Raw genomic sequence first — 17,668 nt, 5'->3', positions numbered from 1 at the left:
GGTGCCAGACGGTTAGAGCCACGTAGCTGCCGTATGTTGTTGAGTTCTGTTTCTGAAGTGATGAAGGTCACTGTAAAACCACACCACCAATGGAGAAGGCACTGCCAGCATACATCCAGGTTGCCTGGAAAACAATCTACCACTCTCCCCACCCCTGATTACTGAAGCCTCATTTTACAAGTACAGCAGGATTTCTTCCTTGTGTGTTTTTTAATACAATAGTTCATTAAATTGTAAATTTCACTTTAAAAAAATTTGGTCCCGAATTCTTTTTAACTTTGACACATTCAGATTACTGTATGTGCCTTGCAAAATGTTGTCAAAACCTTGTGTGCACTCAAGAAGTTTTAATTACCACTATTTTGCCTATATGGGAAAACATAGGAAAGATAAGGTTAAGGTAAGGTTGAAAAGTAGAGAGCAATAAATAAAGTTATGAAATGCATAGAAAGAAGCTTTCATTTAATTAAAACCTGTTTGAAGTACTGCACAGGCAACGTGTTCCATTTGTTACACCAATGTGTAGCTATCAGAGTTTCCATCATTGTTAACAGAGATAATGGATGTATTTTCTATCTATTCTTTCATTTTTGTAATTTATATGTGTCTTGTTTTCATGGTCACACAACTCCGGACTGTAAAACATCACATCAGAGTTTGGTCCCACATTCCTACAAATGAAGTGTGCCCACCAATCTCCCAGCAAATAAAAACTGCTATCCCTGCAATAAGGGGCACTGCTTTGTTTAAAGGGCATGTTTTCAGGGATATACAGTTCCTGTATCCATAAAATTAACTGGACTACCAGTTACGAGAATGAATTGAAGATACTGTAAAATGACAACACACAAGGTAGTGCAAAAGGTTGAAATATTTTGTCTTAACAGGTAGTATCAAACATGCTAGGAGATACTTAACACAAGAAAGTACAATTAGGAGAAAACTTAAAAAATGTGTTTATTTTCTGTGTAGATACAGCTGGATCCTGAAGATGACGTTCCTTCCCCTTACATTTTCACCCCAAAGTACATTGACCAGGCAAAGAACAGCAAAGGACAGGACAGTCTGCTTCAGTTACAGTCACATACCACTCTGGCAACCTCCTGGATATACACAAATTTGGCGAATCAACACCAGCAAAATGACAGCAGAAGTTATAGTAGATCATACACCAAAACAGAAATACCTTAGAAGGCTGCATCTTGATATTTCATTAGCAATTTTAACAGCATTTCTATTAATGAATGTTCCTATCAATTGCAGAAAGTGCTGTTAGCCACAGATTTAAATTAAAAATTACACATAGCATGCTTTTTAATTTTTTTATTGAATGTAATATTTAAACAATTTCATAAACAACTAAATCACAAAACCGTCTGTTCATGATGCTTCCAATCTTCTATTCCTCCATTTTTCCACATAAAACCTGAATGTCTCCTATAAATAGAGTGGAATAAACAAGTTCAACATTGTTTCAACTGAAAAGTTCCTAATCCTGAACAAAGTCTTATGTCCTGACAAAATCTATTATTCTCTGTCATGCAAAACTAGATCTGTATTGAAGTCTGTATAATTAAGAGAAATACTAGAGAGAGTGAATAAAAGGAAAGGGAAAACCTTGCCAAAAATGCATAATGAAGCTTCTCTTACTAAATGCAATAATATAATCAATTTCATTTTTAAAATGAAAATACTTCTTAACTGCAATCTGCAATTGTGTCAAAAAAATTGAGATGCTTTTAAAGATCAAGCTGCATTAGAGAAAAATTGAGCAGGGAATCAGAAAATGAATCATCTCATTGACTTGGAAAAAACACTCTTATTTTCACTAGATACATGTAAGACATTCTAGGTTTTAAATTTACATTCCAAATAAAAATTCAGATTCTAAATTATGTCAAAGCTGCAGAAGAAAATCACATTTATCATGAAGCAATATGGAGAAACAGCATATAATCATATCTTTACAGAACTCCAGAAAAACATTTATATTAGAATAAAAAAAGTGGCAAGAAAATAATTAAAAGTTTGCTTAGAGAGGGAAAATAGAGTAAGCCTTTAAAATCTGCTTTACAAAAACAGTACTAATAGACTTTTAGTCAAAGGAACACTGACAATTATTTGCAGTCTTTACAGATTTAGCATCATGCCACTTGTCACTCTCCAAGTGACACAGACTTGCACAGTTGCACACATATATTGACAAGGCAGCTAGAAGTAAAGCTGCAACAGAAAAATAATTCCTACAGTTCTAAAATCCCGCTCTACTAGTGCAGTAACTTGTACTAGACACAAAGCAGGTAATTAATGAAAACTAAAAGCCATTAATTGCTAATGAAATACACATTCCATAAGCCTTTTCAAGTTCAATTGCTTAGATAAATGCCCTAAGGAAATTTGATAATGGTGTACCTGTAGATGAGTGCCTGATAAGAATGAGGTATTTAAATATTGTAAGCCCCAAGAGGTTTTATTTCCTGAAGTCAAATCCAATGCAAGGTTCCTATAGCTCCTACAACACTCAGAACTTCAGACATTACCTTCTTTGATGAGTCTCTGCAGAGATCTAGTCCCTATTTCATTATTCATGCAATTTGTTTTACTAACACTGAACATACACAACTCTGCAGATCTATTTCTTAATTAGGAAATACTCACAGGGGGTTCAGTGAAAGGGACGGGCTCTCCCACATTCTTCAGAAAAACTGCTAAAGACTTCAGAGACAGCTCATGCAGCTGTACATTCTTCGCTTTTGTTTTCTCATACACAGCCTTTACAGAAGCAACATCCCCATCCAGCTCTGAGGAAAGAAATAAAACCCCCAAAATCCCAGTGGTTACTTGTTTCTCTTCTCACCTGTTTGCATGATGTCATGCAATTCTAATACTTGCCAAAACACATTCCAAATATTTTAACATACAATATTCCAAATAGTCTGGACATTCTTCATACCCTACTAACAATTTACATCAGACAACAGAATACACAGCCATTCCACCTGAGGCTGGACAACCAATTCCTTCAAGCATTTGCTGGAACCACGATGGATTAGGACTTGCACAGTGAAAACACACGAATGATAAAAAATGAAAACAAACGCTAAACTATAAGCCACCCAAATTAAGCCTGAGAGAACTCTAAAACAGAATGTAATTCCTTTAAGTAACGGCAGAGTATTATTACAGTTACAGGTGGTCACTACATCAAAACTAGAACCTAAAGGAACAAACAAAAAAGTTATATGATAACTTTAGAACCCAAATTAAAAACCACTTCATCCTATTGAGCAGGAAAAAAGTTTTGCCAACCCACTAACTCATTACAAACCTTAAATACTTAGGTAACCCATAACATTTTTCTGCATATTCCATGGAAGGCACCATCCCCTACAACAGGTTCTAACTAATCCCTTCTTCATTCATTTAAAGCACTATTCACTGCTAGCTGGAGAGGAGTGTATTCTTCCTTCCTCTAAAGTGGGAGAGGGAAGAACTCCTCCTACCACATTGACTCATGCTTAGCCATCGACTTCTCTGCTGCTCAGATATTTGCTTGAGAAGCATCAGGATGAAATTGAAGTGACCCCTGACAGTTTTACTGCTGTCCTCGGGGTCCTAGAAACAGTACAACTGTTCCCAGCACCTTGTGAACAACAAGACAGCCATCATGTCCAGTTGATTTCCTTCTGTTGCTTGGGAAAATGGAAACATCTGCAGCATGGGAGCTGCCTTGGGTTTTTACTTGTTCACATTTGGAAACACCATCTTTGCAACCACAGGGGCTATAAATAAAAACAATGGTTCATAAAGAGGAAAAAAAAGCTGTAATTATGCAGAAATGGATAGCTCATGTCCCTTTCTTGTGAGAAAAATCTTCCCACTCACATCTGGCAAGTGGCTGAGCTCCTTTGTGAATGTGGGAGGCTCCCGCAAAAAACTGCAGGAAATGACGGCTTAATGAAAGTGTAATAGAAATAGTTCACTTTCTACTTCTTTAAAATAGATTTATGGTATGGGCAACACCAACAAAAAGAGCTAACACTTAGATTGTGTTTAATGGACCACACAAATGTGATTTTATGTATTTCTTTTTACTAGAAGGTTACAAAGCAAAGGAAAGCTAGCCCTGGCAGTGGATCACATCACAAGACAAGGAAAGGAGTAAACATCCTTTATTTCTTCTGTCATAGATGTCTGATAGATGATCAGACTTCTTTCAGCTGTGATCTGTACTCTATCTCTGCTAAACACACAAACAATTATAATTTTATTTGACCATTTATTTTGATAGCTAGCAACAGTAACCAGCTGTGGTGACAGTACTCTGTTATGTTTGATTCCGCTTTCTAACTCAAAATAACAAAGGCCTGAAAGGAGAATCATTTTTTCTCTTGAAAATTATGATAATACAAGGTTAGACTTGGCCCAAAATAAGAAATCATGTTTGAAAGCTTACTAATTTTAAAATGAAAATAAATACAAAAATCTTGTATTTAAAAGATTTTATTTCTGCTCCTCATGGCTAAAACACAATCTAAGCACAGCCTTCAAGTTTTCAATTGTGCTAAATATTTTGCTGATGATCACTTCAATAGTAAAATGACCAATATCTCATGCAGCTGAGATGCTTGCATAGCTGGGAACAGCTTTTAAAACTCTTCATGCTGCTACTGAATGTCTCCTCTAGAACTTGCTATGAGCCTGCTACATCTCTGCTTAAAGAGAGCACAGCAATCATCTGTTCACATACAGTGTGGTTTCACATGTTGAATACACTCTAACGACTTGTTTTAGGTAAAATAGAGCAAGAGATTGATTCTCTCTAATCTCTTTATGTAACTGCTGTACTTTAACATAGTTGTGAAGAACACTGAAAAACTTCATCAGTTCACTGACAGAAATTTTACTGAGGTAAAAGCTACAAATGGCTAATGATGGTGTAAAAGCAGCAAGTACAGTATTGGTGATAAAAGGGCAATTTTTGTTTTATAAAAGCATGTAACTTACCCTGCTCTGAAAAAAGCTACAGGGTTAAACGATTTTGGTAGTGATTGCCGTTTGGAATGTTTGTAAGCAAGCAAATTTTGTAAGTTTGTTACCACTTCACAGGAACTTGTACTACTTGATTCACACACAGTAAGTATGTATTGCTTTAGCACCATATGTGGGATTTAAGTTTGAAGAATTTTACCTAATTATTCCTGTTTATCTCCTCTCTGATAGACTGGAACTCAAGGTCTTCTGTCACTGTATTTTTTTGCTTGTAAAACACGTGTGAAAAGTTATTTACTCCCTTTAATAAAACTGGAGGATAATATCAAAATAGCAAAGGACTACACAGCACAGGGATACAAGCTTCCAAATGAGTGTTGCCATAGGGGCTGTATGTCCTGGTTTTTCAAGAGCGAGTCTTGCAAATAAAATTAAAGAACTTCGTTTTTTAGAAGTGCTCATCTCTGCCTTCAACTCTAAAGAGATGTGATGAGCACTTCAACTATTTACGTAAATTCAAATTAAGGCATCTGGAATATTTACTTTCGATAAATTACAATATGTGTAAAGAACCTACACTGAGAACATTAAGATCCTTTCATGTTAATGATGGATCACTTACAGTTTTAGAACACACACACATAAAAGGAAGCAATGTATTTACTACATGTTTTTGGGTAAAGAAGCTAGGCTCATTTTAAAAGCCATTCACTTCTACAGTACTCTTCTCCATGGGTTAGGATGGATTCCCTTTTATTCCACGAAGCTTCTACATGTCAGTTGGTTGCTCTCCCATCCTAACAGCTGGGATAGCACACAGACACAGATCCAACAGACTTACACAACAAAAACCTCAGACAACCCCTACACCTCTTTATGACTCAAACTGTAAAGCAAGTGACACAGTGTAGACCCTATTCCCCTTTCTAGGGTTTTCCATGACCTTTCTGAATGACTCAAGAGTTCTCACTAAAAAGGCATCCTAAGGAGAGTGAATTACCATAACATCTCAAGAGGTAGCGGTATGCCACTTCTGTGTCGAGGTGCTCAGGAATCAGTTCCAGAAGCCTCTCGATCATCTTGGCCTGGAAAATTTAATGCAGACAAAAAGAGCATTAACATGAAATCTTAAAAAACAAAACAGAATCACCAAAGTCAGAATAACAATTTCACATCTTTTAAGTGAAATGATGAGAGAGATGCTGAGGTTTTAACTTGATTTATATTCGTACAATGTTCTGATAACAAGGAAGGGACTGTGCAACTAAAAGGAGACATAATAATTTCCATTCCAAAATTCTGCTTGCAGATACAAAATAGGAAAAGAAATCAAGCACAAACTAATATAATATGGGACTAAAATACATACTCAAGAAGCCTAAACATTACTGTCTCTTTTTTTTTCAAGTAAGCAATTAACATATTAATGAGAGTATGTCAGGATTTCAACCAATTTAAGAAAACCGCAAAACACTCAGCAGCCTTCATTGACCTAGAGGTCAATGGGAGCTATGATCAATGCTTAAAAAGCATCAGATCACTAACTAATGTGCTTAAATTTGGAACCTCCCTCCCTCAACCTCTGATTCCAGTTTCAAAAACTCTCAGGTCTTGAATTAAAAGCAGTTTATTGAAATTATTAAAATCTTTATCATATGCCACTAACTTCAATATATTACTAAAATTTCAGCTTGACGAACTAGAAAAAGTCAAGCTTTTTAGTTCCTTCTGTAGACACCAAGTGATACCGTTCATCATAATCATATTTATCATTATCATGATCGTATTTATCATCCTCATTTCCACAGAAGAACTTTTAACCTCTGAGTACCTAATGGCAATTTCCACAAAACATAAATGTGAAATTCGCCCATTTGAAAAATATTTATTCAAGTTTGTGTGTTAGCTGCCTCCCAGTGCTGCTCATCTATGAAAGAAAAATCAGTGTGGTTTTGCATGCATGTATGTTCTCTGTTGGTTTTTTTGTGTGTGTTTTTTGTTTGCTTGTTTGTTTTTATTATTGTTGTTCAATGTTGGATTTGGGGGGTGCTTTGGAGTTTTTTTGTGGGTGGTCGTGGGGATTTTTTCTTTGTTTTTTATAGGGTTTGTCTGGTTTCTTTTGGGGGGGGGCGGGGCAGGGAGTGGGCTGGATTTGTCTTTTTTTCAGATTTTTTTGGGGTTTTTTTGTTTGTTTTTTTTTTGTTTGTTTTTTTGTGGGGGACATTTCAAGAGGGAGGAATAGGAGTAGAGCTAGCACATAAATGAGAGCATTTCAAATTACAAGGAATGAGCACAAAGCCAGGAATCTAAACAGATGCTCAAACCAGGTACCTGTCCAAACCACCATAACAAGTGATACGAAATGTGTCTTTTAACGCAAACATAAAGGCATTTTATCATTAGAGAGAGGCTGAGGTTTTAACTTGCATTTGTATTCATACAATGTAGCCAACAAAATAAGTACTTTAAGGTTGTGATACTGAACTGGATAATGCGAAACATTTAAAGCACAACCTTTGAAGGATATACAGTGTAACATCAAAAAAGTAAGACATTACTGAAACAACAATATGAAGTACACCCTCCCTTCCATCAAGCTCCATAATGTAAACTGGTCCTTTAAGTGTAACCAGCTCCGCAAATTAACCTTCCCACTCCCTGAGAAACCTGATAAAGGTGTCAGCTGTGAAGTTCAAGATCCAAAACACATGAACAAAGGTTGATAAAATTATATTCTACTACATATAAACTGATATACATGAGAAGTATGTACCTGTCCGGGTTTAGTTGCCGCTCTAGCCATAAAACTCCCTAAAGTTCTCTTCTCCCGAGCTATTGCATCACACCTCTGAAGAAAAAGACATTATTGACGTAGCAGACATGAGCATGTTAGTGATAAACAAAATGACCAAGGTGAAAATTTCCAATTACAGATGCTTGCAATAACACCTTAATATATTACCTATTTACAAGGCAAATAACTGACTATTAGTTTAAAAAAGAAAACCAAAAAAAACAAACCACAAACCAAGTTCTTTCCACACACTTCTTTGGCAAACATTTTAAAAATGGTAGGTATAAAGTTTGTTTAAAACAGTAAGGGAAAGAATTAAAAGAACACTTCAATATACCACAAAAATGAGATTTAGGACTGCAAAAGAATGAAAAAGAGAAACACTATTCCTCTCCAATTATACTGCCAAGCATTCACAAGTGAGCTAGGGATCATAAGGTTAATTATACATTTAATAAGGTGTCAGGGAGATAACTGCTCGTTTCTTTATAAAAATTAAAATGTACAAAGCAAGTTCTCTTTAAAGTATAATTACCTACACTTATGCATACAAAGGACTGATTTCAATCTCTCTTATTTTATAAAAGGCTTTAACTGCGATAGACAGTGTTTGAGAGAGAGAGAAGTTGAACTTAGAAAAGTTTGAGACAGACCAGATAAAATTCAAAAAATCTATCTTACTACAGAAACAACGTCAAAATAAAATATTCAAGACAATATTTAGTATATGTTCCTCAAAGATATCAGTCTTAAAACTCTGACAATGCACAGTGCTTTTATTTTTTTTTTAACCAGATGCAATATATCTGTACCAAAATGCACAGGGGAAAAAGAGAATATTGTACATATAAAAATACATATATCATGATTTTCCCATAATCAATTAGTGTTGTAGATGTATGCGAACAGGAAACTTTGAGTTATGTAATTATAAATGTTCTGTATGTGCTTCGACAAGGTCTTCAAGGTCCAGGTGAGAAGGTGTGAAGCCTCATGCCACCAGGCAAACAAAAATTGTAGCCCTTAGTGTTCTGACAAAAAATGCTTTGTGATGCTAAACAGAGGGAGAAACTTGCAACATTTTGATACCAATGCTACCCATTCTCATCTGCTGCCAGTAGGAGCTCTTAGAGGAGAGAGACAGTTTTGTTGGAAAAATGTTTTTTTCCTTTTCATGCTGAAATATCAAACCACTTTTGACTTCCAGCAGTACAAAAGACACTGCTACTGTTTCACAAACTTCTTTAAGTAGGTTCTTAAATGACGTTTCAAAGCAAGGAGTCTCCATGTACATACTAATATTTCAGATTATTACAAGCAAAGTAATTAATTTAGCTTGTGGTTTACTTTTCAAAAAAATAACAACGGAGATGATTATTCCTACCCTCTAGTTAGCTATTAGTAGAATACTTGATCTATATAGCAGGCAGACATGTTTAATACAGTTCAAAGTTTTTCCTGCACCATATAAAACTCTAATTTTCTCACATACACAGAAGTTCCAACTTAAGCTTATCTGTGAATATCCATTAAGCATGAAGCATTCTTATCATGAAGAAATTCTCCCCCAAGATACAGAGCATACAATGTTATTTCATGTGCTGCAGCCATGAGTTTAATTCCAACATTGGATGCTGTAGTAAGTTTTAGGAATATATGAATGGATATTATTCCAAGTTTCAAAACATTTTAAGAGCATGCAAATTTTACTTTAAAATGCAAAAACCCTTTCCTTCACAAAAACAAGAATCTGTAACCAATTTTCATTCACTCATTTAATTTCATTCATTTCAATCAAAGAACAATCAAAAAATCAGGAAGAGTAAAATAACTTGGGAATTTTTTTGCACTTTGATGTTCTCAACTGTACAGCAAGAGGGTTTTATAGCAAAATTGTAGACTGTCCTTTTAATTTAACACTCAGATGACCAGCTAGGCAAAGCAATTTACCAAGTAAGGGAACATACAAATAATACAAGCTCATGCTGTAGCAGAAGTAACTGAACACATTTGGTGGTACTCATTCTGCTCAAAAAATGGCCTTGGAATATCATAAAATACCTGATGGATGAATCAGAGCATTTTCTTCAACAGTTTAGAACACTTAGGAACTGGTAAATGAGTAGCATGAACCACCAGGAGATGAGAAGAGGCCTCAGTTTGAGGCAGGAGGCTGCACACATATTGGCATGGCTGCTGGACTGTCCCCTGCCTGGCTGAGCCTCCCTGACAGTGCCCGCTGGCAGCAGCACCTCCCAGCACCCACAGCCCATCCCACCTCTGCCTGGCTTTGCCTTCAGCTCTGCACAAATGGCATGAACACAGCTGTCCCAAGTCCTAACTCACCTGAGCATGTGACCCAGAGAACAACACTTGGTTTTTAATACATCTGTGAGACTCAAATGAATGGAAAACAAACTGAACTCTGAATAGAGTATATACAGTATTATAGCAGCAAAGTGCAGTAAGGTCCATGAAAAGCAAACAATGCCTGCTTCTGTTTCAAAAACCATAGTTTTATGATACAATGTTTACAGCACTTCAAAAAAATCCAGTGAGAGCTGCAAGGAAATGGTTTGCAAGAAAAAACTGATGTCTAGCAGATAACTTACAGAAGAGAATTTGCAATATACAAATACTTTATTTTATTCAGGTTACTGGAAGACAAAAAAACCCCTTTGACTCTGACACCCACTACCACCATCAGTACTGGAGTCACTACTGATAGTAGCTCACGGTTTGGAGTAGTCCAAACTGCTACACACGCTGTAATTCAAATGCATATGAGTACCAGCCTATGCTACACAACAACTCTTTCTGACAATTTCTCAGTTAACCTCTGAAGAGCTCTAAGCATTTCTGTACCTCTTGTTATGTCATTACCTGTATCAACGATCTGGCATCATCCACTCTGTCTGCACTGACATACTGAAGGAAAAGATCTGTGACAGGTCTGTAAATTCCAAACTGACTGGCCAGTCGTTCTGCCATTACACCAACTGCAAAATGATGGGGACATAAGGAAAATGTTTGATTGAAAAGCCACTTTTGTAAACTTCACAGTCATGATTTATGCTGACTGAGCAGGTTTTACATGTAATAGCTCTTTCATAACACCTCTGTCTACTCAGAATATTTAAATATCATTGCAAGTAACTTACATTTTTTCAAAGCTGGTTCTAATCCTTCCTCTGACACTTTTCTTAACAAATAGGAAATATTTCTGACAGCTTGATCAGGATTCTGTGCACCAGAGATAAGCAGAGGCTCAAGGTATTCCACAGCAGCATCAAGGTCATTGCTAGGAAAAGAGATTGAACTGGCTCAGTTTCTGAAATCAAGATTTCTAAACCTAAAGAATCAATTACGTTAACATTTTTGTTTTCTACATTTCTACATTTTGTTTTCTACATTCCTACATATACATTTCCCAGGAATAGTTGATGACAAAATATTAACGAAAAAATATTACTTCATTCAGATATTGTAAAAGCTAAACCAATTATGACTGAATGAAAAAATCAAGCCATACATAAAAATTTAATGGCCTTTGACCAGGACAAAGCTTAAGTATTTTGGACACATTTTTTTCCTCATTAAGAAGGAAGAGTTTGGCTTGCTGCTTTAGGAAAATGTGTCCTGCAAATCTAGAAGGCAAAATCCAAACATTAACAGAGGGTACCTGAATAATTAACACACGCAACATAAGTATTTTTTAATGCTATTCAATTAATTATTTACTTGATTTTTCCCATGCCTGCTTTTTTGGATGCAAAAGACAATACTAAATGTCATTTGGTCATTACAGTCATCTAAATGCTTTTAATTTTAAGGCTTAAGTACAGCAAATGCTAATAAAATCATTCACCAATGTGTAACCTCTACTTCCAGCATTCTACACAATTCAAATGACAACATCACTTATCAGTCCACTCTAAAAACTAATTTAATTGAAAAAGAAATCTGAGCAAAACAAATGCTTTCAGGCAAAGCAGAAATGCAGGACATTTGAAAGCTATGAAAAATGGTTTTAAAATTGTACCAGAAACATGAATCTACCAATAGATAAACATGTACTAAAAATATCTGTAAGAACCTGTTTTCCAGAGTTCTCAAGGAATAGACTGCAAGGTATTCAAGAATATACAGGGTGTGTATTATTTATGCTGCTAGTTAGTTTTCAGTATGGGAAAAACCTGATGCTGTTTAAATAACCTCTGCCTGAATACATTCATACATACATTTATTTATTTATTTATACATACATACATACATGCATACATACATACTTGTCACCAATCTACATCTTAGGAACTGCACCTGACTTTGCAACACTTTTATGACATAGAAATATGCAGCTTATAAGACAAACATTGCAGCATCTCTCCTATCCGAAGTGTTTAATTTACATCCATGTGTTAGAACTGTGTGTCAAGGACCACTCAGATCTAAAAATTTATAGGAATCAGCCCTTTATACACAGATTGCTTTTCCAGTGGTTGGAATATATTAAGCCCACTACTGGAACAGGCCTGCATGGCTCTCCTTCAGTTTAAGTCCTCTTGCTGTTCCAAACACTCCAGTGACTACTCTCTCTGTCCTGGCATTCCTGAGGCAATTGGGCATCTGTTATGTATTACAGAGTTCTAGGGCATTCCTGCAGAGTCACACTCAGGGGGTCTACCTCATGAAACTGGTTTGAAATAAAATAATAGAATATGTGGGACTCCTCAAGACTGATTCCTGCAAAGTATATCTGAGAAATTGATATTGTGGTCTTTGTCCTACAGGTGCTTCACCCTTGCAGTTTTCCACAAAGGATAAACTGGGAGAGTACCAATGTACCAACTAAACCAGAAAAGCCAGGCAGAGCACAATACTGAATTCAACAGCTGAGTCACAGGACACTCAAAGTGTGGGGATAATTATCATAATTGAAACTGTGGCCTAAAGCAGTATAGGAGCCAATTTTTTAAAAATCTTACCAAAAAAATATAAAAATAAAAAAAAATCCTGCTCCCACAGATATATGTCTGCCTTTCACATTTTGAAGGTAAACAGAAGAGTATTTTGTCATTTCAACTACTGGAAAAGGTAGTAGTAGGTTTTTGTTTCCAATCAAGTATTGTACGTGTTATCTGTGTGTGCTAAGTAAGTTTCAAGATTTTTAAAGTTTATACTGATGAAATTTTTTTATATTCAGATTACTTTATTCAGGGCTATTGATCTAACACCAAGGAAACACTTTACAGGTACATCAGAACGAAGGTATCAAAGCTAAATTACAGCACCAGAGAAGACCTTAGACTCTCCCAAATGCTTCATAATTATCCTCATATTCCATTAAATTATTTCCAACCCTAATTGTGTTTGGGAAACAGTATCAGAACTGAACCGCACACTCAACTTGACCAGAATTTTAACATCTAGGACACTGTAAGAATGGAAACAGAATAAAATGGATAATGCAAAAGATTTCCCACCACTCTGTTGAAAAGAATTACATACCCTAGTCCTAGAAATACTTACGTTTTCACATGAGCCAATGCAACAGCATTGGCCATTAGTGAGGGAGACAGATCAATTGATTTTGTGACATCTTCCAGCATGTTTTTAAGTGCTTGCAGGTTCTTTAGATCTCCTTTTTCTGCCACAGCCTGAATGAGAGCAGTAGCTGCTGGTCTAGAAGGCAGCATGCCACTATCAAGCACTCCTTTTAAAACAGCCATGGCATCTAAAAATGGTGAAGAAATAAGGAAAGCAGAGATCAGATTTTAGTGCAGAAAGCAACCATGCTGCTGGTATCATTAATCCTACCCTTTTAAAAACATGTACACAAAATATTCTTTGGGTGAACTTCAGCCCTGAAATCACTATATAGTGAATTCTAATGTGAATATACACACATACAAATAAAAACTGAACAATATCTTAGGTTAAAGTGCTGCAATATCTCATCAATAAAAAGTTGAAATAGTTTAAAAATGTAGTTCATTGTTGAAACTGCTGAAGTATAGTATTGAGATTTGTCTTTTTCAGTGTGCACCAAAACTTTTGTTTCTCAAAATTTATTTACAGTATGGCACACAAGCCTCCATACAAAAACAGAAACACAGAACTTAACAATTACCTCAAAAAATCCAAAAATCATAGCAATTACCTATGTTAAAAACACAATCTCCTGTCCATCTGCCACAAATTCTCCAAACCCAGAGCAGATGAAGTCACTCTCATTTTTCTAAGCAGAATTTTTGTCAGTTTATGTTAGACAGGAGCAAACACATAAAGACATGCCCCTCTGGTAAAAATCTCTTACTCCTTACCAGCACAGGCAGAATTAGTCACAGATGATAATTATAATACCAAGGGATAACACTTCTAACATAATATACACCCACATAAACTCCACAGCATTAACATTCCAATTCAATATGCAGGTACTGCAGAAACCAAGTATTACCTTTTACAAGACAATAAGAAAAAACATCCTGCATGCCTAGCCTTCCTTTACAGGAAATTTTCATTCTGCCACCCTCATTTTTTTAGGGAAAAAAAGCAGCAATATGTCAGGGGTAAGATTCACAACATTTAAAAAGAAATCTTAGAACACACACCAAGTTCAAATTGTCTCCTGACTGTAAGTGTGGACCTCCCTCTAGCAGGGAGCACAACCAGCCTTCTCAAGAACAGGGACAGAGCAAGATTTCAGAGCTGCACATGTGCAGGGCTACTGCCAGAAATGATGTACCAGTGCATACTGACTAGTTCTGCAGATAACCAACTATATGCTTCTGAAAACCAACCATTCATCTTTCAAAATGCTTTCTCCTATAAACTCTGCAAATTTCCTGCTGTGAATCTCAAGTTCTGACTCTTTAAAGAAACCTGATTCTTACCAAGTTCTTGCTAGAAGATATGTACAGGTTTTACTTAGACACCTATATAAAAACTTTTAACTATACCACATTATGCAGCAAATAACATGGAGAACTATATGAGGAAGCAGGTTTTACACAAGTGAAAGCCATCACAGAAAGGAGGTCAAATGGAGTTCACCAACAAAAGTCGACCAAAATACTGTGTCCAAAAATGTCTTGGGCAATCCATGAGCGTTAGAAAATGACCAGTATGGTTGAAATATTTAAGAGGCTGCATTTTAAATGCTTCATTTTGAAAAAGAGAAGCAGTCTCTTTCAAATTAAAATAGAAACAAGGATCAAGTCTGACTATTCAATGAAATTACCAGAGTAAAGTTTGCACAAAGGAAAATAAAATTTTGCCAAGTGCTGTAATTCCACAGACTTCTTGAGAAAGTTCATATTGTGCAGAACCAAAGATTTTTAGAGCATAGCAAGAAAGAGGGTTGGTGTGGCAGAGGATTTAGTATGCTAGTTAAAAAAACCTTTTAGTGCAACAAACTAGCAGAACATAGAAACACCAGTGATGTTCTGAAGAAGGGAAGCATTGTGGTGTGCAGTAGTAAGGAAAAATCGGCAAAACTTTATGGAATATTGGAGAAGAAAAAGAAGAAAATTTATTAGAATAAAATCAGACAAGAAAGTCAGGGGAAGGCCTTGAAAGCTGAAAAAAAGATCTGTCCACAGGGAGAGAAGCAATTGCATTCACCATAAACACTACAGCTGATGACACCTGGCAATGACAGAAAACTGAAGACTGAATGAGGAAGGCATTTGAAAGAAGACAAGTTTATCAGCTACAGAAAAAGAAGAGTGCAAGTGAGAAGATGTGACTCAATGTTTGCATTGAGTGTTTTAATGTAGCTGATGTTACATGGGTAAGGGCTACCACAGCTACACAAAACAGAATGAAATAAAATCTAATGATGGTAGTGGATTTTCTGGGATTCCTCGTAAAACTCAAATAATGTATTTCATTCATACATAGCTGCTTTAACTCTTAAAGGTACTAACAAAACTATGTATATCAACACTTGACTTCGAACTGCATGGGGATAAAGACATTGCCCTCCATGTAAATCTATGTGGATGGAGAGTTTTCCTCTCTCACAAGGGTTCTACAGCACAACTAAACAAGTAAAATGTAACAGTGGGGAGCTGAACTGTAGGCTGCAAAGCAACTAGTGCCAAGAACTAAACCAAAACAACTGTAAACTTTATCCACCATCTTGCTGGGTACTCTGATGTACTCTTCAGCCACCATTCTTTTTCCTATCATCATTGTTACATTAAAAAGAAAACCAAACCGAATATTTTGTGGCTGTTGGTATTGAGAACTATTAAAAAGTATTTGATTAAGTTTTTAAATCAATATTATAATCATTTAGTGCACAATCATGCACATTTAACAGTCAATTTAACTCATCTGGTATCTCACACAACCAACACAATATGCAAGAAACAACTGCTGGGAATTGTTTCAGATGCTCTAAAGTATGTTAATTTCCAAAGCAAAATGACTTGTGCTGTGAATTTTAACGCACTTGAAAGCCTGTACTTTCTCTCGTTCTGGAGCACAAATTTTGCATGTCTGAAGAGCTGTGATTCATCTTAAGAAAACCCATCTTGTGTTAAATGGAATGGAAACTGGACTAAGTGGTCAAATGACAAGTACATTCATATTCAAGCTGTATTATAAATGCATGTACAGTAATTTACGTCTCTCAGCTACCACAAAAGGCTCTTGATAAGCAGGTAATTTGCTAAATGGACTCCTTTATCCAAGTATTCGAAGGGCGTTACAAGAAAAATCTGCAGAGGCATTAATGTGACGTAAAGGTCAAGCATTGTGACATACCTTTCAAATAATCCCGCCTAACTTGCGATATGATGAGGAGGCTGCTGGCAGCACTGTTCAGTGTGAAGCCCTTGATGTGGGTCTCAGCACTAAAAGAAGCAGACATTTAGAAAGGAATTACTGACATGCTTCTGATACGATAATAAATGGTTGAGCACCAAGGTGAAATTATAAAAACTACTGTTCGTATGTTAAAAATATTGCTGCAAAATATCGACCTGGAGACAGCTTTTGTGTTATCCTGTCAATGGTTATAGAAGGATAATTTTTTTTTGCATTCTGACAGATGACAAAGTTGGAAGTGAGCAACAAAAGAAACAAAGTACAAGATTTTTTTTAAACAATCGGTTCAGATTCTTGAATGCTGACATATTAGATGACTAAAATAACTGCATGCCCTGCATTGTTCTGTTATACCCTAAGCTGGATACTTTTTTCTTCTTTTTTCAATAGTCACCATAATTATAAAATATAAAACTATTCTTTCGGCAATAAAAATGAAACATTTATTTTCAGCACTGTATATTTTAAACATAAACTAAAGCATATTATGAACTAACACCATATCATTTGGTTGATTAATTTTCAAATTTCTGTCATCTAGATGTATACAGGTTTTAAAGTGAACATACTACATTTGCTGCCTTAGCCACGTTAAAATTGTATTTCGCTCATCAATTCTTTATCTCCCGTAATACAAAACTTCACATATGTAAAAAACAAAGACAGTCTTTACTTTAATGACCTTGCTAAAGCTTTTCTAACACTGGAAATTAGTCCAGAGAGACTAACCAGCAATCACGTTGGTCTTACACTACAAAATGTTCCTGTTCCTAAATGACACATGGTCAAGACCCGTTTTTAATATATAAGGATAACTTTACAAATGTTCATTTCTAGATTACAAAATCCCTATAGAGCAAAGGGGGGCAGTGCCATTTACCATATCAGCAATCAAGATAAACCTCACTGATCATCTTGTGGCAAACAACTGAGCAGCCTACCTACTTGAACTTAGGGGCTGAGCGGATTGGGAGGTAAGCAGGGTCATTGCTAAATTGTTCTCCTCAATCCCAAGAAAATCCTTCACATTGCACACAATATGAC

At 35.9% G+C, this 17,668-nt stretch overlaps 1 protein-coding gene across 2 annotated transcripts in view; it reads right to left on the bottom strand.

The window, feature by feature from the left end:
- Window positions 1-938: 938 nt before the first annotated feature.
- LRPPRC (leucine rich pentatricopeptide repeat containing) overlaps window positions 939-17,668 on the bottom strand; it is an 87,796-nt gene continuing 71,066 nt past the window's right edge. For both annotated transcript variants that reach the window (XM_071577388.1, XM_071577398.1), the window contains exons 31-38: window positions 16,562-16,650; window positions 13,316-13,520; window positions 10,948-11,087; window positions 10,670-10,785; window positions 7,766-7,840; window positions 5,993-6,077; window positions 2,659-2,801; window positions 939-1,437 (exon numbers count right to left, since the gene is read on the bottom strand). In XM_071577388.1, coding sequence (XP_071433489.1) covers window positions 1,381-1,437; window positions 2,659-2,801; window positions 5,993-6,077; window positions 7,766-7,840; window positions 10,670-10,785; window positions 10,948-11,087; window positions 13,316-13,520; window positions 16,562-16,650 — 910 coding nt within the window. In that variant the 3' untranslated portion in view covers window positions 939-1,380. The remainder of the gene's footprint in view (window positions 1,438-2,658; window positions 2,802-5,992; window positions 6,078-7,765; window positions 7,841-10,669; window positions 10,786-10,947; window positions 11,088-13,315; window positions 13,521-16,561; window positions 16,651-17,668) is intronic.

The sequence above is a fragment of the Pithys albifrons genome, chromosome 2 (assembly GCF_047495875.1).
Source record: "Pithys albifrons albifrons isolate INPA30051 chromosome 2, PitAlb_v1, whole genome shotgun sequence".
Classification (NCBI taxonomy): domain Eukaryota; kingdom Metazoa; phylum Chordata; class Aves; order Passeriformes; family Thamnophilidae; genus Pithys; species Pithys albifrons.
The sequence above is the reverse complement of the archived record's forward strand: the minus strand, read 5'-3'. Positions and strand labels throughout refer to the sequence as shown.